Source organism: Pagrus major, chromosome 2 (assembly GCF_040436345.1).
Source record: "Pagrus major chromosome 2, Pma_NU_1.0".
NCBI lineage: Eukaryota > Metazoa > Chordata > Actinopteri > Spariformes > Sparidae > Pagrus > Pagrus major.
In genome coordinates this window covers 30,109,000-30,136,998 of record NC_133216.1, presented here as the reverse complement: position 1 = coordinate 30,136,998, position 27,999 = coordinate 30,109,000, and the positions used below count along the sequence as shown (strand labels likewise).

At 40.0% G+C, this 27,999-nt stretch overlaps 1 protein-coding gene across 1 annotated transcript; it reads right to left on the bottom strand.

The window, feature by feature from the left end:
- Nucleotides 1-235: 235 nt before the first annotated feature.
- Nucleotides 236-19,382, bottom strand: LOC141016468 (POU domain class 2-associating factor 1). Its single transcript, XM_073490856.1, has 5 exons — nucleotides 19,315-19,382; nucleotides 8,495-8,622; nucleotides 3,101-3,140; nucleotides 2,709-3,001; nucleotides 236-2,492 (listed from the first exon to the last, which is right to left on the bottom strand). The coding sequence occupies exons 1-5, from the start codon at nucleotides 19,328-19,330 to the stop codon at nucleotides 2,058-2,060; spliced, it is 912 nt and encodes a 303-aa protein (XP_073346957.1). The 5' UTR covers nucleotides 19,331-19,382; the 3' UTR covers nucleotides 236-2,057.
- Between the last annotated feature and the right edge of the window lie 8,617 nt (nucleotides 19,383-27,999).

Genomic DNA, 27,999 nt, shown 5'->3' with positions numbered 1-27,999 from the left:
GTTAACTGACAGTGTTATTTACAGGTTATATAACTAAGGTAAACACCTGAAGGCTATGAGGAGATGGACAGCACTTCACGATAACTGCGCCTCAGAAAACTCTGACAGAACTGCCTCAGACAACAACAACAACAGCAACAATTGCATCCTTTCCTGGTGTTAAATGAAAGTTTTTGCTGCAAACAGGAATTAACTTCTGACATGAATTTAAATCAAATATGGGTCATGAAAATCATCGTATTTAACACATTTAATAACAGTCTTAAAAAATCCAGCAGACCCGTTAGTTAGAGCAGCAGAATTACATTACATACATTAGCATGAAATAATACTAAAACTACATTCTGCAAAAATAAAAACAGATGCTGCTTTCCCTTCGCTGCATCCCAGGCATATTTAAAAAAAACATTTGACAGGAGAAAGTATTCTGGCTGTCGTCGCAGGAAAAGTGTGAAAAAAATGTGTAATTAAGAAAATTAAAGTTAATGGATTGTGGCAACTTTGGTCTTATTTTACAAGTTTTGGCCATCACTTCTTATCTATTATAATAACAATGTACTGACTAAATGAGCTGTCAAGATCCACGAACATGGCACCATTTAACCTCATATATTTAGCATTTGGTGGATAAACGTATTAATTAACAGTTTATAACAGATGTATGTGTTTATTGATGTATTTTATAACAACTAACTCCTCAATAAGTAACGGCTACGGTACAGATAATAACACAATATAGTACAATACAGGTGTAATAATATCAAATATGCTCTCATAGGAAAGATTATAATTGTTGACTGTACCTTAATATACAGTAAAAACTATCCTTACATCATTTGTTGTTGTTTTTTTTGCTTTTTTTTGACAGATTTCTGTGATAGGGTCCCTACACAAGATCAGGTCTTAAAGCTGGGGTTGATAACATTGTAGAAACCAGCAAGAGAATCTCAGTTTTGTAATATCAAAGTAAAAAAATCCCTCCATCCTGGACTCAGAGCCACTCCTCTAAAACACATGAACACGCTCTCACTACACCGACTCCCTCTTCCCTGTAGCTCTTGCTGGTCAATACAGAGGTGTGTTAGTTAGTTTGCTACGTTCAATGAGCCCTTTTAGCTTTTTTGGTGTAATACATAAACAACTCTGTGTAATGCGACAAAAAAGCCATCACAAACAGGCTCCGCCACAGTTACTGCTCTCTGCTGTGGCTGTGTGCTCTGCGGGTTAGCCGCTAAATGAATCTGTTTTTTGGCTCAGGGGCTGTATGCTTTGTGCTAACTGGGTTACTGCTGGACAACAGGCTCAGAGGCTGTGTACTGTGAGCACAGAGCATTGTTGCCATCACAAACTGTACCCAACTCCCTCATGTCTCACTCATGTAGAAGGACACCTAACATTATCATTATGACATTATAACATGTCTGTTCTTCGTACTCACTGCCATCAAGCTAGAATGTTAGCATCGGGAAATTTTGGCTGCACTCTTTTATTCCTTGCGACTAGCCTGCTTAGCTTTAGCAATTTTTCCACGCTGAGCCAAAGAGAAATGTCTCTGGTCAAGTCTTGTGTGCAGGTAGAGTGCATGCAGGTAGGCAGGTACTAGGCAGACAAGCAGGTAGGCTGTCCAGTCATTTCATCCAATCTAAATGAAATGAGTCAACGGCCTTATTAGAGGCCTGTGACAGCCACAGGCACCAGACCTGTGTAACTGATTGCTATCAGGATGTTAAAAGATTTTCTGACCCTAAATCCCAGCTTTAAAATCCAGTTTTCCTTGTGCTTGTGCTGATCAAAGTGTCACAAAGTCATTGTCAAAGAGACGACCCGAGGGCCCTTGAGGCCCCTGACTGCATGGGATTCACAGGAGGTTATCCAGTTTACCTGGTTATTATGCCTGCTTTGATCTCAGCGATTACTTTGGCGAGTTCAGCGCTATCACAATCTATAGAAATTATGGCCACAGCTGCAAAATGAAGACCTAAGTTGTAATGAACTCAAATTATCTCTGAAAAACAAACATACTGCTCTTTACAGAGAGAACACGCACGCACATATTTTCAGACATTTGAAATGAAGAGTGAGCTGCTGTATGAGTCTTTGTCCTGCTCGCTACTATCATCCTTTTGAGCCTCCAGAAGTTTATCAAGGAGGCTCGGCGATTCCGCCTCTACCCCTGGATCTTCATCCAGAGCCTGGCCTTGTGGTCCAGGGTCCAGCTGGTGGTCTGAACGCTCCGGGAGGTCCAGTATCTGTGGCTGAGGATCTACTCCCTGGGCCTCCAGCTGAGGAATCATGGTGGTCAAAGACATGGACAATGGCATGTGGACCAGAGGTGACCCGGGCAGGGCTGCAGAGCCGGGGGCAAACTGGACCCCTGGGCTGGGCATGGTGGATATGGTGGTGAGGGGCTGGGCCCAGGGGAGGTAGGTCAGCCCTGAGTCTGGGAGCTCCATCTGAGGGATGGAGGCTGGTGCGGGGGCCACAGGTATGGTCTGAAACAACAACAAATATGAAACATGTTGTTGACATGGTTTCTGCCTACACAATGCAAACAACAAACTTATCAGGAGTTCAGTTATAGGTCCAGCAGGGAAACTATGGCTGATGTGGTGAGGAAGAAGGAGCTTTTCTCTAAAATGATTTTCTCAGGACATACGCTCTCAACAAGACTTTTCAGGAAAAGCCTGGCCTGGTAAAAGTCTACTCACCCCAAAGTTCGTGAGCAGCGGTGCGTGTGTGTAGGTCAGCATGGTGTAGCTGGGACACAGAGTCTGCATGTACACATCAGCAGTGAGGGTGGGGGTGGCTGAGTAGGCCAGAGTCTGAGCTGGACGGTCCTGCTGGTTGTAGTCACATGAAGACCAGGGTGTCACAGCATGCTGCAGGCCAGCGCTGGTTGCAGGGGCTGCAGCTTTCCATCCCACACACTGCAGCCCTCCATCACTGACTGCAGTCGACGACTCGGGTGGGGAGCCACCGGCAACATCAGAGCCGAAGATGCCTGAATTTCAAAGAGACAGGCAGAGACACATGCTTACTTACAGGAATCAATCTGGGAAACATGTCTGGTAACTGTCATATGTCAGGAATGAACAAGTACCTTGTGCGTATGATGACTGGTTGTTATGTGCGACCACATCCTAGAACAAAACACAGAGCAACAATCAAAAAGGTGAGTTGAGCATGTCAGTAATTTGCAGTGGAACCATATGCTGCAGTAATGTTGATATATAAATATGTGGTATTTACACTTGTACTGATCAAGTCCAGGTGTGAGCAGCAGCTGAGTGTGTGTGTGTGTGTGTGTGTGTGTGTGTGTGTGTGTATTAGTTAGTGTTTTAACATACAGGTATGGTCTTGAACAGGTTTTGTGCCCAATCAGCCTTTTCAAATTGATTCATGTGAGACTAAATCAGGATTTTGTAAGGTTTTATAAATCTGAAAAATAGGATTACACAAAATTCAAATTCAAGAAAACTTGATCGGTCTTTAAAAGTCAGTTGTTTGTTATTCTGTCTTCTTTGTCTTGGGGCAGAGCTGGTTTAAATGGTCTGACTCATGAATTTATTGCTATTCGTGACAGCCTACATTTATGTTTCAGTGGAAATGGATCTCCTTAATTACACATCTGTGATCCACAAAATTTGATGTTAGATCAACACACACGTCTCCCACAAACCATAATTTGCCGGACCCTCCAAACTGCAAGTTAATAATTGATCAGATTGCGTAAGTGGATATCATGTTCCCAGAAGGCACAACGGACACACTTGTCTTACAGCAGCAGGAGTTGTTCAAAGAGAGAGGGTGGAGTTCGGCTGCACCCACAGAAGTAGATAAGAATGACTATCATTACATTTAAAGAAAGCAGTGTATAAAAGTTATATCAAGTTCAAGATTAAACTCTCAAAACCTCTTAAAGGACAGGTTCACGAGTCCATCTTAATACAATGCTCATTTAGTTGTTTCTCTTGTTTCTTCAGTGCTTCCTGCAAGGTGGGATCCGTTCTTAAAAAGGAACAGTTCACCCAAGAAATGAAGTTTTGTAGTTCACAAATCTCTCTGGAGCTTCACAGCCAAACAGTGTTGCAGCATTCTACTGCACAACTGAGGGGATGTGAAAACATTAAATGGTTCCACACAGCTCGTCTGGCATAATCCAAGTCTCCAGAAGCCAAAATTGATGCACACCGGCGCTCGTGCACCCACTTTAGAAGGGGTGCAGGCTAACAGCTTTAGCTTAGCAGCTACAGCAAAGATTTCAGTTTGAAGATACATTCTTTTCAAAGCAGTTTGGGATATTCACACTTTTACTTATGTAAATGTACATATTAGCAAAATGTACTTAACGTATCAAAAGGAACTCATTATGTAGAATGGCCCCTTCCAGTATTCAGGCTTTGTCACTAACTAATGCATATGAGAGCATGTAAATGTTGTAGTTTATCAATGTAGAGGCAATTTTAGATTTCTATACTACTGTGATCTTTGCAGTTTTTACAACTCTTTGATACAGTAATTGATACAGAGTGATACAGTAAGTACCTAATGCAATATTTCCATCTGAAATGTAGTAGAGTAGAAGCAGAAAGTAGCATAAAATGGAAAATACGCAGGTAAAGTACACGTTTCACCACTGTTCAGTGCACAGAACCATATGCTTCTACATCTGTATGCACATGTGAAGACGTGTGTTTGCTCTGTGGCTCTTATGACGGTGAGTGTGTAATACAGTAGAGACTGTAATGAGAAGAGAGTAAGAGGGAATGAGGGAGGCAGCAGGGACATTACTGACAGCTGGTGTCAGTGTTGCGTGACATGAGCAGCAGTGAAAGACTGCATCCCACTGCCTGCAGTCAGCCAGCAGGGCATGTGCTGTCAGATACCTGAGGCACTGAGGAGCTGGTTAGTGTTACAGCTTTGACAGCAGGTGGAGAGTTACTGCGCTCCATCATTACACCGAGACATTATCTTTTTTTAAGAGCTGAGGGTGTTAGGACTTGAAATATAAGTAAGTATGAAGAGTGAAAGAACTCTGGGACAGAAATGGTTGCAGCTGTACACAAGTTCAGAAGCCGTTCCTTGCTGCACCCTGCCGGAGGCTGGGGCTGGATCCAGTTTTGATAACATCAATAAACATCATACCAATTTTTATAAAGTCGGTGCTGAGTCCTGGGTGTGTTGATTAACTGAGTGCACTTCCTCATGGCTCTGTGTCAAATACAAATATCTCAAACCAAAGCTCTCTGTTTGAACAATGATCCTGTTGCCTTCAGCAGCACAGGGAGGAGATGGTTGGGTCAAACGAACTCAGAACTTTTAACGAGGAGGCCGCTGTCCAGTGTGAAAACGAGAGTCACTTGTCTTGTTTTAACTTACATAGTGAAGTTTTGTCAGCTGCAGTTACATATGTAATGTAGGTACGTTCGTAACGTAACATAAGTAACATAGTTATTTAACCCAATCGATTATATTTTCCTAAACCTAATCTCTGTTGGAGAAGCTCCAGAAGCTACAGTGGCCCTCACAGATAAGAAACTTATTTTCTAAAGATGGACTTGTCATTACTTTGACTGCCTTTGGCGCACTCCCAGCCCTGAATATCTTAGTTAGTTATCACTCCATGTGTTGTCTCACTGTGACAGACAAGGAATAAACCTAACGCGACATTACCACCAGCTCTCTATGAGGCTACAGTGTGCTAACATTTAACGTGAAACGAGGCAGCATTTCTTTTCAGTGAAACTAACATACTGTTAATAAACACTGTACATTATGTAGGTTGTGTGCCATTAACAGCAGGGGGAAATATTTACTACAGTCAGTTTTAATCAGGGGTGAGGAGCTATATGTTTCAGTACTGAAGCTCACCTAAGACGCACTCATGCATGCGTCCACACGCATGACTAACCGTGGGATTATTTATTCATCAAGCTTAGTTTTCACCTGATCCTTTTCTTTTATGGGCGCTAACAGGCTTCCATATGTATCACTGTGAACCTGGTGTAAAGCCTGGCACAGACACTGCAGGAGTGGCTGACAACAGACAGCCTGACTGCAGCAGGTAGGCTGAGACTTTATTCACAGCTGCTGCTGTTCACTCTAACTTTTGTCATCATGTTTTTCACACAGTGAATATTTTTACCTCTGAAAATGTCAGAGTAGAAACTCCTGAATGACTGTGATCAGAGGACATGTCACGTTTTAAATGAATATATGTTAATAATGTGTTGACTCAGGTCTAAACACAGCTGCTGCTTCTGTTCCTGTGCTGTCACTCTTAGTTTCTTGTGTTGAGTGTGTAGATCGTGAAGTTCAGCCCCTCGGCCCTCACACAGAGTGACTGACAGGATGATACTGAACGTGTTAAAGAAACGTGTTACAGGTCACATCATGTAACAAGCTGGACATACAGAGCTGTTCAGCTTTGATGATGACAAGATGCAACCTTTGTTCAAACATGCAACACAACTAAGTAGATTCATCAATTCATCACTTTGATATTTTAACATTCAGCCAGATTATACAAACTGAACACTTATTTCCTCACTTGGCGATAACCGGCAGCACTTCACCCGTGGTTGTAATCTTTGACGTTACTCTGAGCTGTCCAGCAGAAAGCAGGACACTTAGAGAGTCAGTCTGCAAACATTTCTCTGTCATCAGAGATTTCCATCTTGGAAATGCAACTCCAATGTTTATTCTTGTTTTATGCTGTCGCTTGTCCCGATTTCGTTTAGCGGCTAAGAGTTTTCGCTTCTTCACGCTTTTGTGATTTTCTTGTACAAAATAAGTATGATCACCCATCCCTTATCAGATTGTGGTTTCAAACTTGGTTTCAAACTTCTCACAATACAAATAGTTTGGCAGGAAACAGCACTTGTTCGTCTTCAACCGGTGCGATTCTGGCGGCCACGCACTACATTTAAAAATGCAAAAGGCCCTCACTAGTAACAGGTTTGTCCATTCTGGGTTACTGTAGAAACATGGCTGTGACACATGGCGACCTCCATGGAGAGAGACCCGCTCCCTGTGTAGATATAAACGGCTCATTCTAAGGTAATGAAAACACAAGGACTCTTATTTTTGAGTGATTACACACTAATTAAAACATACTTATGAATATTATATTCCATTTCCATTTCCATTTCTACACACTGGACCTTTAAACACAGAGACACACCCTGAGGACCATGTGAAAAGTACACAAGAGAAGTGAAATCGGCTCATAGAAAATGGAGTACGCCGAGGTCAAAGAAGCCTTGAATGATATCCAATCTGAGTTTTAAAAGCATTTTTTGTAGTAACATCTTATAAATTCCATTGTGCAACCTATCAGAAAATAAGTACACTCAGTATCACATGATGCTTCATGTTTTTCTCTCTTATCAAAGGATGTTAATGAGTGCGTGTGTGTGTGTGTGTGTGTGTGTGTGTGTGTGTGTGTGTGTGTGTGTGTGTGTGTGTGTGTGTGTGTGTGTGTGTGTGATAAATAGCAAGAGGGAGGGCTATTTGGCAAGGCTGCAGCTTATTTTGCATAGGGCTGTGTGCCCAGCCCTGGAGCCATGCAGGGAATGGCTGTAACTGTCATGGAAAAACACCTGGATTATATAAGGACAAAATCCCCCCTTCGCTCTGGGATACTGCTAGCATCCCGATGGCTCCACAGCTCTTGAATATGCCATCTATAATTTGTTGAATTATTAGGTTGGAAAAATTGCTACCCCCCAAGAACAATGTTGATCCATCCTGTTTCAGCTTCACTTTTAGAAACATTACAGAGAGCATCTGCAGGTTCAGCCACGTGTCGTGCGTCTGTTTTGATCTGTGTCCTAAAGCATAGAGATCATTTACTCTATTCATCAACATGGCTGTTCTGATGAGTGTAGAATGTTGGCCCTCCTGAAAAAATGGTGACAAAATGCTCTCACAAATGCAGCATGTTAATTAGGTGTTATTCAGCTGTGCATTTAAGAGAAAACTGGCAAAACTGTTCACATGTTGCTGTGGAAACTATTCAAGGATTTAAAAGTAACTCTGCTCCTTTGCTCCTTTTCATATTCTTTCACAGACTCTACATCAGTATCTCAGTATCTGAAAAATTTCACAAAGTGCATGTTTGAAATGTTGATTAGTCTGACAGCACATAATCCTGAGCAATCATTGCGCCATACTGTAACAGTAATTCCTCTGCTTCTTATTTGTTTAATGACTAACGGTGCTGTGATGAAGGCACAGGGAAGAATGCGGTTGCAGTGTTTGCACTTTGGAGAGTGATTTCTTTGGAAAGGGTGGAGAGCACATGTACACTGCCCAAACCTGAGGGAAAACTTTGTTTTGTTGTGTAGAAAATGTGTCAGAATGTAAATGCATTCCTCAGAATAATTTTAATATGTTATGTTTTACACCTCACTTAAAATGCCACAATACTGCAGAACAAAATGTTTTAATCATCCAACATGCATGTTAATGTCACATATCATGGTGTCCTCACCACAGTAGGGGGCGCTGTCTTGGCGCTGTGTAGCTCCAGACTTCTCTTCCTCCTCAGCAGCTCTTTGACTGGGTCTCTGACTCGAACACCCTGGTATGGTTTGGGTCTGGTTAGTGCTGATGGTGGCGCTAGAGAGGCCAGAAGCAGACAGAGAGAGACAGACACACATGACTTGATTTCCCTTCAGCTGTCTCGAGTGGTCATGGATGGTGGATCAGTGGGGTCACTAAGGTGCATGTGCTCTGACTGTCAGTACTGACACTGAGAAGAGTTTAACTCATTGTGTTTATCTGTGTAATAGTATTATAAGATTTGACATGAGAAGAGTCAGATATTCAGAGTATACACGTGTCTCACATTGCAGCACAGTAAGTATGTGACTGTATGTTTCATCATAATGAGTTAATATACAGTTACTTTATATCACAATAAATGTACTAATTACCTGTCCACCACATTTTAAAACCCCAGCTGCTTCAGTTTTTTAGGAGAATGCTGCACCGCTCTTTTGCTGTGTATCAAATTGAACTCAATCATAGCTACCAGCCACCTAAATACACTGGTTTTTCATCCAGATCCATGCATTATTCCCTGAGAAATGAATAAGAATGTTGAAAATTCTACCCTATCTCATGATGTTAAAGACAGTGACAAAACATTTCTGGATCTGTCCCTTTATCCTCCTTGTCTCCAAAAGTTAATGTGGTCTGTTCTGTGCTGAGACTCATCCTCCATACAAGTTTGGTGAAAATCTGTTTGGTAGTTTTTGTGTAATGCGGCTGACAAGCCAACCAACAACAAGAACAAACAGACACGGGTGAAAATATTTTAGGGGTGAGAAACTAATTAAATAAGATATAAAATGATGTCTACAACACTTAGAGTGTTCTTAACCTAGATGTTATTGTATTTTTTTAATGTTTAATGCATAAATTTGATATTTGATATACGGTCGCATCACTAGTCTCTATTCAAGGCATAAGCATCCTTGGTAGACTTTATGTTTGTGCATTTTACTGCCTAATCATGACTTTTCTTGAAAAGCATCATAATATTTTATTAAGGCTTATAGCAACTCTGCATGTATTATAACGGTTTATGTATATATGTATGCATTATAGATATAAGCGTAAATTCTAAAATGGAAAAATAAAAAGTAACACCTAATTTTACAGGTCAGTTCATTTCATGGTTAGTAGGTACATAAGTAACATATTTCAAATTTCTCTGAAATTACCCCCAAATTACCACAACATGATATAATTATAATTGTGCTATTTTCAAATAAGCAGTGAATAAATAGCAGCTTCTTTCTTTAAGACATGTATTGATGCCGTGAATGTTGTAAGCAAACATCATGCCATTTTAATTTCCAACTAGTCTCTGTCTAACTTCCCCTCAGCAGGCCTCTGAGTTCAACTGAGTTGTTGCAGATTCATATCAATTGATTTTCCCATTCAACTTCTGCCGGTCAATAAATTGAAGCACATTTTTAACCATTTACATTCTCACCAATTTCTGTCACATCAGCAGGTTGGTCCAACTTTCTTTATAGTTAGCCTAAAAAAAATGCTAATTACCGACAAATACAACTTCATAATCAGGAATCAAGTGAAAGAGTTTGACAGTGAAAGAGAGAATGAGTCAGATTGTTGATTTGGTGAGAATGTAACTGGTGAGAATGATACCTCAGTTTACTGACGTGCAGACGTTAGACAGAAATGAGTCAGAAATCAGTTGGAGGTTATCTGGAAATGTATTAAATAAACCAACAAGTATCTAGTAACTGCTTGCTGAAAATAGTACAGTATTATTATTAAATATTTCTGTGGTAATTTCAAAGACATTTAAGAAAACTTATTTTCATTGAATATCTCACTGATGAACATGGGATGTCAGCGTCGTCTGGAGCCACACTGACAGACACTTCAGGCTGAAAGGTCTCCCAATGCATCCATATTTTTACAGCCAATGACTTCCTGCAAGTCAAGGCATGAGGTGAAATCTGAGCCAACGGACAGGGCCTCTGCTAAAGAAACTCAAAGTAACAGTACTGTACACGTGAAACTGCAGAAAATGCCATCAGGCAGTACAACCCGCGGCAACAGAGGCATTGAGGGTAATGGCATTTCGCCCCCACAGCAGCGCAGCAGTGTGCAGACTGACACCTGTCTGCAGGTGGAGGCTGATCTACGTACACAAAGGCTGCAGGTCGAGTTGATCATTGTTATTTTTCCACGGAAGTCTTTGTGAAACCATGCTGTCTAAGGCTGCAGGGTTTATCATTAGTCTGTTATAGGAAGAATGAATCCTTCAACAACTTGTGGGTTTGATTGTTTTACTCTTCCTATATCTCACAATGTTCTTTTATTGAGTTCTGTTTCTGCTGCTCTTCATTTGCGTTGTTTTTTCTTTCTTTTCTTCAACCTTGTTTAGAAAAGTGCTGTATAAATAATGTTTGTTATCATATTATATTGTATATTCCTCATCCATAAATTAGATCGCATGTCTAACCATCTGATGCCCAGGTGCAGGAGTCTGTTTACAATGGACAGAATTTCTCTGGTCCCTGCCTCAGTGACGCAGTCATATGGAAAACCTGTGTAGACATCTGAAAAAAGGCTGAAAGAGGGAGTCAAATGACACCTCAGGCACTAATAAAATGATTCTGCACCGAGCCTTGTCTTCATTCTGACTTCCACCTTCCTCCTCCTTCACTTTTTAAGGGGAGACATGTACACATGTTACACATGCATCATGTTTGATTACCAGTGTTGAATTTGTCCAAGAGTTTCGCCCATTGTACATTGAATTGAACAAGGGGAAGTGAGTAGACACCTAAACAACACCTGTGTTTACATGGCACTGGGACTATTTTAAATAATCTTGATTTATTATTTATTGGCTCAGACAGCAGAACGTTGCATACTTACCATAACATTTTGGAACTACAGACCATGGTTATAGTTTTTATTAATGAAATACACTGTATTTGGAACATTTGTTTTGTCTTTATTTGCTCATCTAAGCTATAATATATGTTTGTATTGTGATATTTAAATCGATAGAGAGGCAGACCCCTCCTCTTCTGGTGGACCACCATGGGACCTTATTTCAGAAACATTATGTCTGTTAGTGAATGGCGAGAGACAAATCCCCCACATTTTTTGATCCTGTTTGAATTGTGCCATGAATTACACATATGACGTTCGTCCATTTTAAAGATAATTTTTCAACTGGAGACAGTCACTGTTTGCCAGAAAACTGTTGAAGTATAAGAAAACACATAATTATAAAGGCTACACACTCAACAGTCGCGTAAGTGAAATTTTTTTGTTTAAAACTCACTGACAACCATAAGCAGAACATTTGTAGAGCTGGTCCTGTATATCCCAACAAACATGTAACGTCAGGAAGATGTTCAGATCATGTCTTTTTAACGTCCGTCAGTCCGGGCCCACTTTCGTATGTCTCATGGATGTTCAGAACGGGGCGTCTGACAAGCACCCCTTTTGGACGTCTGTGGACGTGCGACACAGGTTCAATATCTAAATGTCTGGCTAGTGAACCACTTCTGGGCGTCTGACTGGGACCTGTCTTGGATGTAGGTGGACATATTTACGTCTTTCTAGAGAACTTATGGATGTTCAAAACATGTTTAGCATCCGAACGTCTGACTGGACGTCCTCTTGAACATGGGTCAAATATCAGAATGTCTGGTTAGGGACCCTTTTGGACGTCTGTTTACGTGCAAAACAGGTTAAATACCCGAACGTCAAGCTAGGACTCTTTTTGGATGTTTGTGGATGTGCGAGAAAACTAAATATCTTGATGTCTATCCAAGACCCATTTGGACGTCTACAGACATCTAACACGTCGTATTGCCATTATTGTAAACTCAAATACGTTTTTTAACAAACTGTCATGTGAAATACATGTTAAATAAAGATACATAATTAAATCACAGTGAAAATGGCAATTATGAAATAAAATGGCTATTTGATATTATGATATTATTTCAAAGTTGAGGGTTGCAAAGGGGCACACTTCTGGGGAAATGTCCAGAAAATTTCCCAAGGAATCAGGCATATATGTCCAATTTCAATAAAAAATTCTACGTTATACAACCCTGATTCTGAAAAAAGAAAAAGAAAAAAAAAGTTGGGACGCTGCGTAAAACATTAATGAAATAGAAAGTGATAAACTGTGACTTTCACTGTGATTCATGGAACAATAAAAAACGGGATCAAAAACGTATTTGTTTCTTGCCACTGTCTATTGTATGCATTTTTTCCACATTAGGCTGGAGCAAACAGGAAGAGACAGGACTTTACCTCTCAATAAACTAACAAGTTAACTATGATCAAGGTTTCTAAAGCCCCAAATGTACAATTACATGTTCTACTTTCAGTTTCTTTTCTTCTGCCGTAAATGAACTTATCACATCTTTGCTGAGATCGAGTGAAACAGCTACAGTCTTCTGGGGTCTTTCTGGTCATAAATCTATTGATAAGTACTGGAGGGTCATCAAATTAAGAAAAAATCTGTGGCATTTTTTTTTTTTTTGCAATCCACCCAAATGTTATTACAGTATTTCACTAGTTTAAATTGCAAGGTCAGTTCTTTGTAGATTATTTGGTTAATACTAGTTCTGACATACAAATATTTTGCCCTCAGTCTTGTTCAGAGTATCTTGATTCCAACATAAACATGTCACCTGAGTTTCTTAAAGGATAAAGAAACTGCACACTGCTGAAGGCCTTTTACTGTATATAACTCACGTAAAGCCTCATTGACAACAAGCCACTGTTGTGGGTTCTGACTTTAATTGCTGAGACTTGAGCAGTTCCTGTCTTCTCCGACGTTGAAATGAAAATTATCCTCTTGTCTAATGTCACACACATCAATCCTGAAGTGACAAATTGCATAATAATAAAGGGTCAAAAGTTCAATAGTTAGACAGTTCTCTGCTTACAAGCCGTGTGCAGGTATGAGCCCCACTGGCGTTGTAGTCCAAATCTCAAGTCAGACTGGAGGGGAGTGTAAATATGCCATGGTGTTTGCTAAGATCAATGCTGGGAAACCTCTGCAACAGAAGAGGGGCACTATGTAGTTTATGTAGTCTGAGAACAAGCTGTTCTCAGAGGAAAATAAGGTCCCAGAACACTGTTTGAAGCTAGAAAAGTGTCAGGGTCTGCCACATATAAACAAAGTTAAACAGTATAAATTGTGTTGTCCTTTAAGGTCACTTTGTTTATTCAGTTTATTCAGTCATATAAACAAAGAGAGTTTGTTTATTTTGTTTATTTAGGCCGAAAAAAATCAGCCAATGAAAATCTTTCTCTGCTCATTAACATTTCTTCAATAAAACTACAGAGTGCTCCTTGAATAAAATGAATGAAAGCACCAATCCTAGAAATTTGTCTTTTGGTGGATTTTGCACCATCCTGTGGTGATTACATCAAGTAGTTTTAATAATTATTACAAAGCTTCTTTAATTGCAAAGTGTGCATTACTCACAGTACTGCGGTGGTGGTGGCATACAGTTAAGCCAGTGGTAAGCCTGTAGTGGTGTACAGTTACCTGGCTGAGAGAGCCCAAACTAAACACTCATAAACATTCAGCTTTGTGTGTTTATGGTTTAAAATATTAATACACTGTTGTCAGATAAAACACATTCCAAATTTACTGAAACATCCACATATTGCTGTCTATTTAAGGTAGACCACAGGGAACACATCTTGCTTCTGAGCAACAAAACCACCAGAACATCACTGGTACCATCTACAGAGCATCAGTGACATCAGTGAAGTGAGATGTCTGCACAGAGCCCAAAGACACTGTTCACAGTTTGTGACACTGACATTAACAACACATTGGTAACATGACTGAACTACAGCATGTCAAACATCCTTAGTTGTTTATGTCTTATCTTCTGTATTGTGAGTGTCAATTTCCCTGAAAGGCTAATTTTTAACATTTATTCATTAAGGCTCTTTTATATATAAATACATTCTTTACTGGATCTTTTTTTGCTGCACCCGAAAGCAACATGAGAAATCTGGTTACTTCAAAGAACCAGAACTACTGCTAACACCTGGTGAATAAGATGAATGAATCAGGTGATAGATAGATAGAAGATATGTGAAGTGAAAATATAAAATCATTTTAGAAAACAGTGCAAATTTCTCTAATATGCCTATTTCGTTAGGAGAATAAGATCAGAGGATCATGTCTGTGTGAAGCGCAGCACATAAAGGCCAGTTCATAAGTAGCCTGAGATAGCACAAAGACAAGGGGAACAGCTAACCTTCAGTTCACACAGATTGAAATGATCCACCTTCAGAGATCACAACTAGAAGTTTAATTTAAAGTTCACAGTCCCAAGAAATGAAAGAGTTCATGTTCATCTCTTCTTTATCACTGTTATCAGTAACAAAGTAACAAAATTACAACTCACTGTTGGCTGGAGTTAGTTAATATATATGACATTAACATTTCACAGGGACTCATCCACTCACTGGTCTGTCTTTAAACTATTCCAACTCTAACTTAACACCTTGCATATGGATCAGTTTTTTGCAGTGTGTAGTACAGTGTGATAGGAAGTTTAGGTCTGGTGATATTGAGGTCATGAGACAGCGATGCAGTTATTAGTAGTAGTGGTACCCAGTTTTAACCACCCTGTATCATGGTCCAGGACAGGAAGGCTCTACAGCGGGTGATTAAAACCACCAGAACATCACTGGTTTTCACATCAGTGAAGTGAGATGTCTGCAAAGAGCCCAAAGATACTAAAAGACAACACCCACCCAGCCACAGTCTGTTCACCCTGCTGCCATCTGACAACACATACAGAAGTATCTGCTGCTGTACCACCAGACTACAGAGCAGCTTCACTCCTCAGGCTGCGAGACTCCTCAGCTCATCATCAACACTCCATAAAATTGTTTTGTTTTGTATTGATTCTCCTATGTAGCGTAAAGGATCTTATACTAAATTTTGTTTAGCAACCTGGTTTGTAATATCAGTAATAAATTAACCTCGAACCTTCAACCTGTGATTGCCTGAAGGTGTCCTGACAGTAGTCCAGATTCCTATCTGCAACTGATTGATCTGCCTCTATCTGTCAGACAAGTTAATTGTTCCTCTCCAGACAAACAAAACGCTGTGTCGATGTGCCCTGTGTAGACAGGTCCATGATGCTTAACAGAAACAGAGACTGGAAACACAGCTGACACTCCGCTAAGCCTCCAGCTACTGTTGCCATGCCTTTAAACCTCTCTGTTCTCACAATAGTATTTACAATACTGGCAGTACATGTATTGCTCAGAATTCTTAGTGAAATTTTTATTTATAAAACAATGGGTGTCAATGATTGCAGACCAGTAAGTGTATGAAATGAGTCTCCACTTCCTCCCGCTGTACAAAAATGAAGCTAAAATATCCTTGATACTGGCACTGCCATCTTACACTGGTGATGTCATGTGGAGCCAGAGTCTGGGCTCATACAGGAAGGCTACATCCAGCAACAAGCTGGGTTGTTTCAGCTCAAGCGTAAACTTTCCAAAACTCAAGAACTGATATGACTGCTTACTTTGATATAGCAGCATGCAGCACCAGCTGGAGAAATTCTAAAGCTATATTCTGAACAGGGTTCACAAATGTAGGTGGCTAATAAAATGCTTGTACAACTGTAGGTGGAAAACTAGTTAGCTGACATGCTAATAAAGTGAAGCAGAAATAAGTCCTTAAAGCTGAAAATAAGTTAGCCAAAGTCAATGAGTTGATGAAGGTTCTCAGTCATCCAGGTCATTGTTATTCTAAGTGCTGTATCGTAGGCAACTGGACTTATTTCAGTTTCTTGAAGACGTTTCACCTCTCATCCAAGAGGTTTCTTCAGTTCTAACTAACTGGAGGGGAGTTGCAGGCTTTTAAACTCTGTGTGGGAGTGTCCTTAAAAAGTAGTTAAGGACACATGTTAGCTCTGAGTTTCAGAGTTGTTAGGGCCACTTGTGGGTCGCTTACCCAACCTGTCTTCAAAGTCAATGAGTTTATAAATTTGGGTTTCTCATTAGATGTCTGACATAAGAAATGTGGCTAAAACAAGCTTCAGAGATTTTCATGTTTTGTCTACAACATAAAATATGTCAGTTTATATCCCACATTTGAATCATAAAGTGTTTACCCATCTTAAAAACTTACCTACAGAGGTTGTCGGGGACATTAAACATCATCACAGTGAGCATGGAGACTCATCTACTCACTAGTACGTCTTTACAGGCCCACTTCAGTTACAAACTATTCTAACTCTAACTTTACAACTTGTACATTGATCAATTTACAGTGAAGTGTGTATAGTAGGCCTGTAGTGTAGGCCTAGTAGGAGCTAAGTGGTGGTGACGTTCAAGTCATGCCTCGATTTATAGCCAAATGTTAGCTTTTCAATTCTGGCAATGCCATTTACACGTAAAAATATCATAAAAGCAGCGTTCATCTGTGAAGATTATCTTACACTATTGTGAAGTATGAGGACGACACTACCATCATCACACTGCTCAATGTCAGCAAAACCAATGAGCTGATCGTTGATTTTAGAAAAAAGGAGGCAAAGACACACCTCCCTGTCTACATCAGTGGGGCTAAGGTGAAGCAGGTGAACAGTTTTAGGTCCCTTGGAATCAACATCACTGAGAACCTATCTTGGGTTAGGGTTAGGGTCATAACACATCACCACCCTGGTTAAAAAATCACAGAAAAGGCTTTTGCTTCCTACAGAAACTTAGGAAGGCTACATTCAACTTTTGCAGAGGAGCAACAGAAAGCATCCTGACTGGAAACATCACAAACTGGCATGGTTCATCACGGCCCAGGACAGGAAGGCTCTACAGGGGGTGATTAAAACCACCAGAACATCACTGGTACCATCTACAGAGCATCAGTGTCATCAGTGAAGTGAGATGTCTGCACAGAGCCTAAAGATACTAAAAGACAACACCCACCCAGCCACAGTCTGTTCACCCTACTGCCATCTGACAACACATACAGAAGTATCTGCTGCTGAATTGACCTAGTAACCTTGAACAAAACATTTAGGTATCTGGATAAGGTTAGGTAGGTTTCTGCATAATCTAAAATCCAGTGCAAAAATCCTACAGACCTTTTGTTGAGGGAACTGGGACGATGATAACTTCCGGCCTAACTTAGCCGTCAAAAATACATCATCCCTGCAGCTCTGTATGTTTGCAGCTACAACAGAACAGATAAACACAGTATTTATTGGAGTTGTGTTTTGGGGAAGGGGTCTGGTGAACATCAATAGTTTTGACTCGGTCCACTCCCAAAAATCTACTCAAACTCTGTTGGTAGATATGCTATTTATAAGATTACAAGATATTTCTTTTTGGACAGTGTGCAGCCACATTTTTAATGTGATCGAATACTGACTAACTGTAGAGGTACTGTACAGAGGGGCTGGTGTGCCATCTTGGATATGGCTGTTGAAAAGATATGAGAGCAACTGTAGTATTGCAGGAGGTCCAGAAGAGAAGTTGTCACACAGCCAACAGTAACAAGGTTTCCAGGCAAAGGACTGCAGGAGTGTGAGGAGTGCTTATTACGGTTAGTGATTTACAACAGCAAGGGTGCAGCTGTGGTGCCTTTAAATTAAATCAGTTTATGAGTCCTCATTTGAAATAAAGACTTCTGCGTAGCTGCTGACAAGCAACTCTATTTCGTTCATCAGGTTACACAGATAGAGCCTGGGGCTGAGAAAATGTATCAAAACTAAAGATTACTTTTTTTTATTACAGATCCATAACTCTGGAATTTATTACCCACATTACAAAGAAAGTGTGTTACAAAGACTGTACTGGAAATATTGGATATAATATTTGTTTATATCTATTTTAAAGGTCTTTTATTGTGAAATAGTTTGCCTGATATGCAGGAGGCCTTGTGCCAAAAACACATATTTTTGAACAAAAACTGAACAGGAGATGTTGCTGTCTTTTATTTCTTTCTGTTTAAACAATCACACATGAACACGCACACACGACAAACACTGTGGCACGTGCACAACCTCAACCAACAAAAAAGAGGAAGCCCCACAGCTGTGCTGTAGTTTACTGCGGAGGAGGCCCACCACCATTTTGCATATCAAGATATGAAGCCCAATAGCAAAACACCGCCAACTTCCAAATGACCACCTTCCTCTTTCCGAAAGCGTCTGACACAACAGCTTATTAAATACTATTCTCTTGTTCTGTTCAAAGTTTTCCAAAACTTGAATTTCTAAGTCAGTTTTCACCCATCAGTGTGGGTTTTACATTTTTAATTAGCAGACAGTCATATTAATTATGAAAATGAATTACAATTGGTCCAAAACAAACAATTGGAAAATTCAAACAAGTTCAGTTAAATCAAACTGTCTCTTCCAGCAACACACCTGATTTATAATATTCAACCAGATTATTATTCTAAATTGAAATGGCTAAAAAAGAGCAATTACACTTCACAAAGTTGTGTATGTATTGCTAGGCTACTGTAGTGAATTGCATCACTGTATATTCAAAATGTATTTACACACATAATGTTCATATTATTGTGATTACCTCCTCTAAATGACAAGACAATGCAATGTAGACAGAGTGGACACTTCAGTATTTGTTGTCAGTTACACTTTCAAACAATTCAAGCAGATTTAAAATGATTATTCAAATCAATAGAATATTTACAAGTAATACAGGACAATGTGCATGAAATGAGGATTTTACAGATAGCATCATGTAAATAAAATAGTAATTATACATTGTACTTACATTTCTCCCAGTGCATACTGCTTATCTGGATTATATCATGTAGTTAAACTGAAGAAAATCAAAGTGGCCGGTTGACTGACGGGCTTTATAACAACCTGAAGATGGCTCAGAACCCCCCTGGGATGTCCCAGCTTCTCTCACCACAAATCTCCCTCATGCGTCTAGTCTCAGTGTTGATGCTATTTAAGTTGAATCATAACTACTAACATAAAATGTTTAAGCAAAAAGGCCCCAGTGATGCCAAAATGACACAGAAATGATTGTGAATGAACAGTAAGAATGACTTGTATCATCCAAACGCACCACAGACAAATAAAGGAAAATCTATTAAAACACCATTGATGCAAATAATGTGTGTCAGACATCTCAGCCCTCCTTCTCAAACACAGAATTTCAGTTAGTCTGAGAGTTTTAGATGTTAGACTTTGTGACTAATACCTAATTTCTATTGAGTGCACTCATAAATAACAGAATGCAATTTGGTACATTTACTACTTTGGTACTTAAATTAGTAATTCATCACAATCTGTTTCAGATTTAAAGAAATATGTCAACAAGTTGGGAAGAAACACAGAGATTTATAGCGATCTTCTCATCTAAAAAGCAAATGTGCTTAAGTACAGAGCTGGGGTCAAGACATGCCTAGCTTAGCATTAAGACTGGATACAGGGGGAAACAGCTAGCCTGACTCTGTCAAAAGTTGAAATTACCTATGGAAGATAACGTTCATTGAACATGCGGATGTTTTTTGGTGAACCATGAACTAAACCTATCTGTTTGCAACAAGTGTTAATGATGCTCTCACATCGTTTCACAACACTGATTGGATTTGATTTTTTGGATTGGATTTTGGATTATTTCAGAAAATACAAACACAAGTCTATGCTGCTGCGAAACAGCTTTGTTCAGCAGGATAATCAAATGAACACCACTTTTATGCTTTTTGAAGTGTTAATGCAATCACCAGAAGTAAAAAGCAAACGTTTGGCTAAAAATAAACTATTTCTATAAAAATATTATCTTAAAACTACAGATACTTCCTGAACACTTTATCACCCCACCCCCCACCATGGCAGTCACACCTCCTCTACATTAGTGCTCAACACCGGAACCCTCCAGGGCTGTGTGCTCAGCCCCCTCCTGTTCACACTGTACACCCATGACTGCACTCCCAGATATCAAGAGAACTCTACTGTGAAGTACAAGAATGACACCACCATCATCAGCTGCTGTGACACTCCTCAATTCATCCTCCACACCATATAAAATACTTTTTTGGGTTTTTTTTTTGTCTTTTTCTGTGATGTAGCTAAAAAGGACTCAAACTCAATTTTGTTTTGCAACCCTGCTGCTGTTGTTAAAGGATAAATAAATGTGACCTTGAAGCTTGAACCTTGTTAGTGAGGTTAAAGGTGAAGTGGGGGAGGTGCATGGGGTAGTATGAGCTACAGGCAAGCTGCGGTGGACCTGTCAAATCTGTTAGAAAACATCAGCCAGGTCCCGGTGTCTGTCAAGCAGTGATCCTCCCTCCTCCTCAAACCTCGTGATTTTCCTTATGCCGGTCCAGACCTGCTTCACACCATCCTGCTGCAGCTGCTGTTCCAGTTTGTGCCTTCGTTTCCCCTGTTACCTTCCCTGAAAGCCTTTTATTTATGGTTAACAGGGCTTTCAGGTTGCAGGTAACCCAAGGTTTCAGGAAACACTGAATTTCTCTGCTGGGTACGTTATTATTGACACAGAATTTGATGTAATCAGTGCCTCAATCTGTAAGTCCTTTAATATCCTCCCCATATAACTCACAGAAAACATCCCAGTCTGTTAATTCCAGACAGCACTGCCCACACTAAAACAAATGATTCCACACTAGAGAATGATAAAGCACGTAAAAGTACTTAAAAACACTGTGTAAAGCACACAAACTACACCCAACTGCACTCCAACTGCACTCCACTGGCACCATGATAGAGTACTACAAGGTACAAGGTAAATTTATTGTCATTTGGAAATCACAAGCATTGTATTGTGTGTCCTTTGTGCTACATCTTTTTTAGAAAAAGGAGTTTCAATGATGAGTTGAGGAGTGAAGCTGCTCTGTAGTCTGGTGGTACAGCAGCAGATACTTCTGTATCTGTTGTCAGATGGCAGCAGGGTGAACAGGCTGTGGCTGGGTGGGTGTTGTCTTTTAGTATCTTTGGGCTCTTTGCAGACATCTCACTTCACTGATGTGAAAACCAGTGATGTTCTGGTGGTTTTAATCACCCGCTGTAGAGCCTTCCTGTCCTGGACCATGATACAGGGTGGTTAAAACTGGGTACCACTACTACTAATAACTGCATCGCTGTCTCATGACCTCAATATCACCAGACCTAAACTTCCTATCACACTGTACTACACACTGCAAAAAACTGATCCATATGCAAGGTGTTAAGTTAGAGTTGGAATAGTTTAAAGACAGACCAGTGAGTGGATGAGTCCCTGTGAAATGTTAATGTCATATATATTAACTAACTCCAGCCAACAGTGAGTTGTAATTTTGTTACTTAGTTACTGATAACAGTGATAAAGAAGAGATGAACATGAACTCTTTCATTTCTTGGGACTGTGAACTTTAAATTAAACTTCTAGTTGTGATCTCTGAAGGTGGATCATTTCAATCTGTGTGAACTGAAGGTTAGCTGTTCCCCTTGTCTTTGTGCTATCTCAGGCTACTTATGAACTGGCCTTTATGTGCTGCGCTTCACACAGACATGATCCTCTGATCTTATTCTCCTAACGAAATAGGCATATTAGAGAAATTTGCACTGTTTTCTAAAATGATTTTATATTTTCACTTCACGTATCTTCTAATCTATCTATCACCTGATTCATTCATCTTATTCACCAGGTGTTAGCAATAGTTCTGGTTCTTTGAAGTAACCAGATTTCTCATGTTGCTTTCGGGTGCAGCAAAAAAAGATCCAGTAAAGAATGTATTTACATATAAAAGAGCCTTAATGAATAAATGTTAAAAATTAGCCTTTCAGGGAAATTGACACTTAGACTCACAATACAGAAGATAAGACATAAACAACTAAGGATGTTTGAAATGCTGTAGTTCGGTCATGTTGCCAATGTGTTGCTAATGTCAGTGTTACAAACTCAGGTCTGATCACATGAGCTGATGCTCAAAAGAGAGAAATGAAATGAACTGCTAATATGAGTTAGGACTTGTTCTGGAAGTGCGTCGTACATAATCAGCACCATTTTGAAATCAATCCTGAATTTCTGTTCCCCAGAGGAGAGCAGTGATATGAGCCCTAAGCCGGATCTGTCTGCCTGCCATGTGTGGCTGTGTCATTTTAAACAAGAGGGTCATACCGATGCTGACCTGTCAAGGCATGTGAGTAGCATAATCAGAACATCTTGCTAAGAGGTTTTAATTTGGCAAAATATCTCGGTAAGTCAACATCTTGTCGCGATTCACACACACCAAAGCACCTACTGCAGAGTCCAACAGTACTTTCTGATCGGCCAATCAGAGGGCAGAAGAAAAGGGTTTTCTAAGGTAAACACATATCAACATCCTCTCCCACTTCAGAGGTTATTAAGAGGAGGATCTGTTGCCCCGGTGCGCTGGCCAAAGTACAGCTCTCTCAACTACCTCCAACACCTGCAGAGCTCTGCGGCCAGAGCAGGGAGACCTCGCTGCAGGTGATGTTGACTCAGTGTGCAGGTGTTTAGTGTCCTTATGCAAAAGTTGGTTTCACTGTCAGTCGCGGTTAAAGGAGCTATTTGTAAGAAAAAAATATTTTTGAGTCTCACTCCCAACTCGTCAAAAACTGACGCTTTGGGATAGCAGCCGACCCCCCCTACAATCCCAAAGCCTTGGGAATTTTTCTTAAAAATAAAATGGGATCTTTAAAATACTCTTTGAAACTTTTGGGCCATCACTCGTAAACTGTGTTCACAAAATTGAGGCTTCAACTAAACATGTTTTCACTGTTAGAGAGAAGTAAGTGGTGAAACTGTAGCCCTCCTGCTGGTACCAAATCAGACTAACAACTGACTGTGTTCAACATCTGAGTGAACAAAGAAGACAGGACAACACAGGCTTACAGTGAGGACAAAAACAACTATAAAACAAGATAACAGTTCAAAACAGAAAATTCAAGGTCATAATTATTGATGTACATGTGAATTAGGATACGATTTTACTTTGCTGTAAAAACTCCTATTTAGGCTCAATTACATTTCCAATTTTTAGCTCTACCATTTCCAATAATCAGCTGTGGTGATTTCTGTTGTGTTACTGTGGCAACTCTGGTATTATCATGATGTAATTTACCAATCCAGTCATCAGATACAAAAGAACACTGCTAATGAACCACTGGCCACTAACGTTGCATCATAAGATAACATTAGCAACCCGTGCTCCTGCACTGATATCAGAGGAGCAGTACCAACTGCAGCAACTTCACTGCTGGACTTTAGTTACATTATAGGCTTCATATGTCATCAAATGCAATATTGAAATACGTCAAAATGCAGGAGTACATTGCAAAAACCAGCAAAAACAATGTAAGGTTAGCTATATACTGAGTCACACCACTTCTAGGCAGTCTTCAGTACATTGTCAGTGTTTAGATAAATCTATGCATACTCTTTGAAATAATAATAAAAGTAATAGTGTTACTCTTGTAGGCAATGGCACACAAAGGTAGTTAAGAAGAGAGTAATAAAAAACAAACGTGCACACACACAGAACCACAAGGACAGAAAGCACAGTGTATTTTCACTCTAACATTATGCACCCCTCACACTTTTTACTGAGCCCCAGGCCAGACAGGCTTAATCCAGTCCTGCTTGTCACAATCTGCTTTTTAACAGTAAAAGCTTCATGACCTTTCTGTTATGTATCATTATTGTAAAGGTTGATGTGTGACTCTCACACAACAGCACAGCCGATCCTTTAGCTTAAGGCTAAAATGACCAAAAAGACACCACTGTTACTGATTTCTGAAACAACAGAAGGATTTAAGATCATCTGTTTGTGTTTGTTGGCCTGCAGAGGCAATCAGCTTTCACGATTTTAGCTCAACAGTCAGAAAAATAAAATAAAAGTCCTTTCACTGAATCTGTATTTTGTCTATATAAATGTATTGTTTGCCTAATTTCCATACACTGTATAAAAAGGTGCTTCAACAAGTTGCATATTTAGCATGAAACATCTAAAAAGAAATCTTGCAGAGTGTGTTTAGATCGAGTGGGGTGTTGTGTTTCCAGTCATTTTATTGTGGTTAACTTCCTCTTTCCGAGAACCGGAAAGAGGCTTTTAAGACAGCTAACTTCAGACAGTGGTGGAAGAAGAACTCAGATCTTGTTCTTCAGTGAAGTTTAGAAATACTCCTCCAAGTAAAAGTCCTGCATTCATAATTTTACTAAAATCAGGGGTTGGTAAGCTTTTCTAGAAGCATTTTGTTACATTTTTAACCACAACACAGAAAACAAACTAGATTGATTTGGAAGATACTAGTTTAAGATTTATATCACATGTTCATCACTCAGTTTACGAAACATCATATTTGCATTCACCAGTATGTTATGGAAGACTAACAGCTGACATTTTTACCAGAGATCTTTGAATTTGACTGACTTCATGTCTTCTTATCAGGGTTAACATAGCCTCTGAAATACTTTCAGCTCATCGTCATCATGCTATGTTCTGTTCAGGCAGACTGCAAAGACAGATTGTTATGAGCTTCTTCAGTTCAAACAGTGACATGTAACGGCCTCGGGTCAGATCTCTCCTGCTGTGGTCAAAGTCAGTCACACGAAACAGAAGCGACAGTTTGATGTTCAATCCAACTTGTGAAACAGGTTGCAACTGTGCAGCTCGTCAGCATTTTCCTTCCTTCTGCAGGATTTTTATTCTCATCTAAGGATATCAATTAAGTTGACTATGAAATGACTATCAGTGCATCCTGCTTCTAAAATCTTTACTCAAGACAAGAAAAATGTTGTCACCATCATCAAGTGAACAGCTGTGAAAAATCTGCAGACTAAATTCAATCTTGTGCTAATGTTGAGCCTGAAACTTCCTGTACTCGCCGGGTTGGAGGGAAACACCTGCATGTACTTCAAGCTTCACTGACCAGCAACGCACAAAAACCACAAGCAGAAACTCAGACACGTCTGCATGTTTCAGTGCCTGAATGAATGTTTTTCATATTCACATATACACACTGTATGTACTGTATGTAAATGTCCCATACTTTGTCAGTGATGATCAGTTGAAACTAGTTGTCAGATGATGAGTAAGCAAACAACTGCCAACACAGACACACACACTTACATTTTTTATCTTTTAACTTCAGATGATACAATCAACAACCCTAGCGTTAACCCTGCTAACCCTAACGTCATTCATGCTATCCTGCAACGTTCCTCATCAGAGCAGAGAAAAATCCCACACTCACATCTTCACACCAGGCTTCATGGCAGCTCCAACACGTCCGTCCCTGCACTGTGTCACCACACTTTGGTGCACTGCTGGACTTTGAATGGGCGCAGTGAGTGATGCAAAGTGTGGCTTAATGTTGTGACTGATGCAAAGAGGTTTTCAAAAAGAGGGGAGAGCTCAGGCTTGTGATTGTTAGTAATGAGGTGTTCACTCAGGTACACTGGAGATCAAATAACTGAAGTGCAGGAGGTCAGTTACAGTGCAGATACTGGTCTCAGAGTGTGTGAAAGAGAGAGAGCTAAAAAAGAAAAGAAAAAGGGAGCGAAAGAGAAGGATGGAGCCATCTGTCCATGAAGACAACAGTTATTTCTCATGTGAGTCTCATTCGTCAGTTTGGCCTGTGGGCTGGGTCTCAGCACTGATACTATCTATCTCCACTGCTTTCACTACAAGGACTCAGGCGGCTGTCACCATCTGTAGATTCACTACTGACCCAGACGATAACAGTGGATTCATGTCAGACGCCTCACAAGTGAATCCCATTAGGTCCTGATCAAAACATCACGACAGGCCAACACTCCCATTCTAATTATATAATGACTAGTTTTTTAAAAAGAGCACAATAGAGAAGACAAAAGGCAGGTCTTAAGTCTTTAAACAGTAAACACGTCAGGTCAGATAGCATCTTACTGTATGAAGAGGAGAAGCTGCCTGGGGCACCTCTGCAGACGACACTACAGTACACACACATTCCTCTAGAGGTCCCTAAGGGCTGACCTGCTGTCACGTCACCTGTTTTAAAGAGTATAGAACAGTGACTCTGTTCATTCACTTAGAAAGCCATCATAAACGAGAGTTAGATATGGATTGTACTCGAGACATGGCTAAATGAGACAGACAATGCAGACTCATTTGGGGACAAACATTCAACTAAAAACAATCTCAGTAACTCCTGGAAAGCACAGACGTGATATTTAAAGGTGGAAGTTTCATCGCTCAGGACTTGCCAACAGGTGAACCTTTGGCAAGGGCCCAAAACTTGTTTTCTTCACACTCTCTGTCAGGGCAGAGGAGCTGATGAGGGCATGGAAAACTAAAGTGCTGCATTCAGACCCTGCATAATGATAACAACACCGATGATAGTAATGATAATGATAATGATAATGATGATGATGATGATGATGATAATAATAATAATAATAATAATAATAATAATAATAATAATATAGCTACAAGCAGTGATGTGCTTGTCTCAACTCAGGGCAGGGGAGCTCTATAATATAACGGTTGGCCTTAAAAGTCATTGAAATAATTTTAAAAGCAATCCTGTATTAAACTGGTAGGTAATGAAGGGAGGCAAGAATTGGGGTAATGTGAGTCCTACTATTGGTCGTAGTGAATGAAGGCAGCAACAATGTGGAGCCACTGAGGACCGATTGATGGATGTAAGTTCACTGGGATATTCAAGGTGTGAGAATACAAAGGCATGAATAACAGACAGCTGATTTAAGCATGTTAATATTTCTGAGGTTGAATTTAATGAGACTGTTGACATGTGGTTCAAATCTTAGTTGTGAATTGAATGTGATGGTTGTGATCAGGGCCAAAGATTATTTCCTCTGTCTTAGTTTATGTTATCCAACTAAAGCAAAATAATGCAACAGTGCACAGTGTACAGTGTACATGCACAGTATAACATGTTATCAGCTGGAAATGTCATGTTCCTACTTAAATGCAAATGTTAAAAGACAAAACACAAAAAATAGAAACGTGAAAAGAGTGTCAAGGACACAACCCCCTACATTTCTTTACTTCTCCCACTGAATACAACACATTATACCATGGTCTGGATGAATACTCGATTCTGATTGGCTGGAAGCTGTGAATTAATTTTTGATATAGGCACCCCTCTGGACCTCCTCAAGTAGTCCCAGTGAAAGTGCCTGTTTACTGTTCTAAATCAATGCGCTATATCCTGTATATCTACAATGAGTGGCATCTGCATCAGCTGGCTGCAGACACCTCAACGCTTCAAATAAATTACATTAAAAAATATCTTCTTTACAACACGAGGTGTAGTCCCTCAGTGCATCATCCTCTGAACACCACAGGGTGGCGCTGTAACACACAAGCTGCAACAAGAAGCCTCCACTCAGGGCTGTAGAAAAAGTGGGTAAACTGAGTGTCCACTGGCTGAACTGTCCATAACAAGTAATGGACAACTTATAAAAAGGCGAGTGAGTAAA

Excerpts from the sequence above, each read along its gene's own strand:
- LOC141016468 (XM_073490856.1), bottom strand. Across the intron at positions 3,141-8,494 it reads AGACAGCGCCCCCTACTGTG|GATGTGGTCGCACATAACAA; the intron begins GTGAGGACACCA and ends GTTTTGTTCTAG. Across the intron at positions 2,493-2,708 it reads CGCTGCTCACGAACTTTGGG|ACCATACCTGTGGCCCCCGC; the intron begins GTGAGTAGACTT and ends TTGTTGTTTCAG.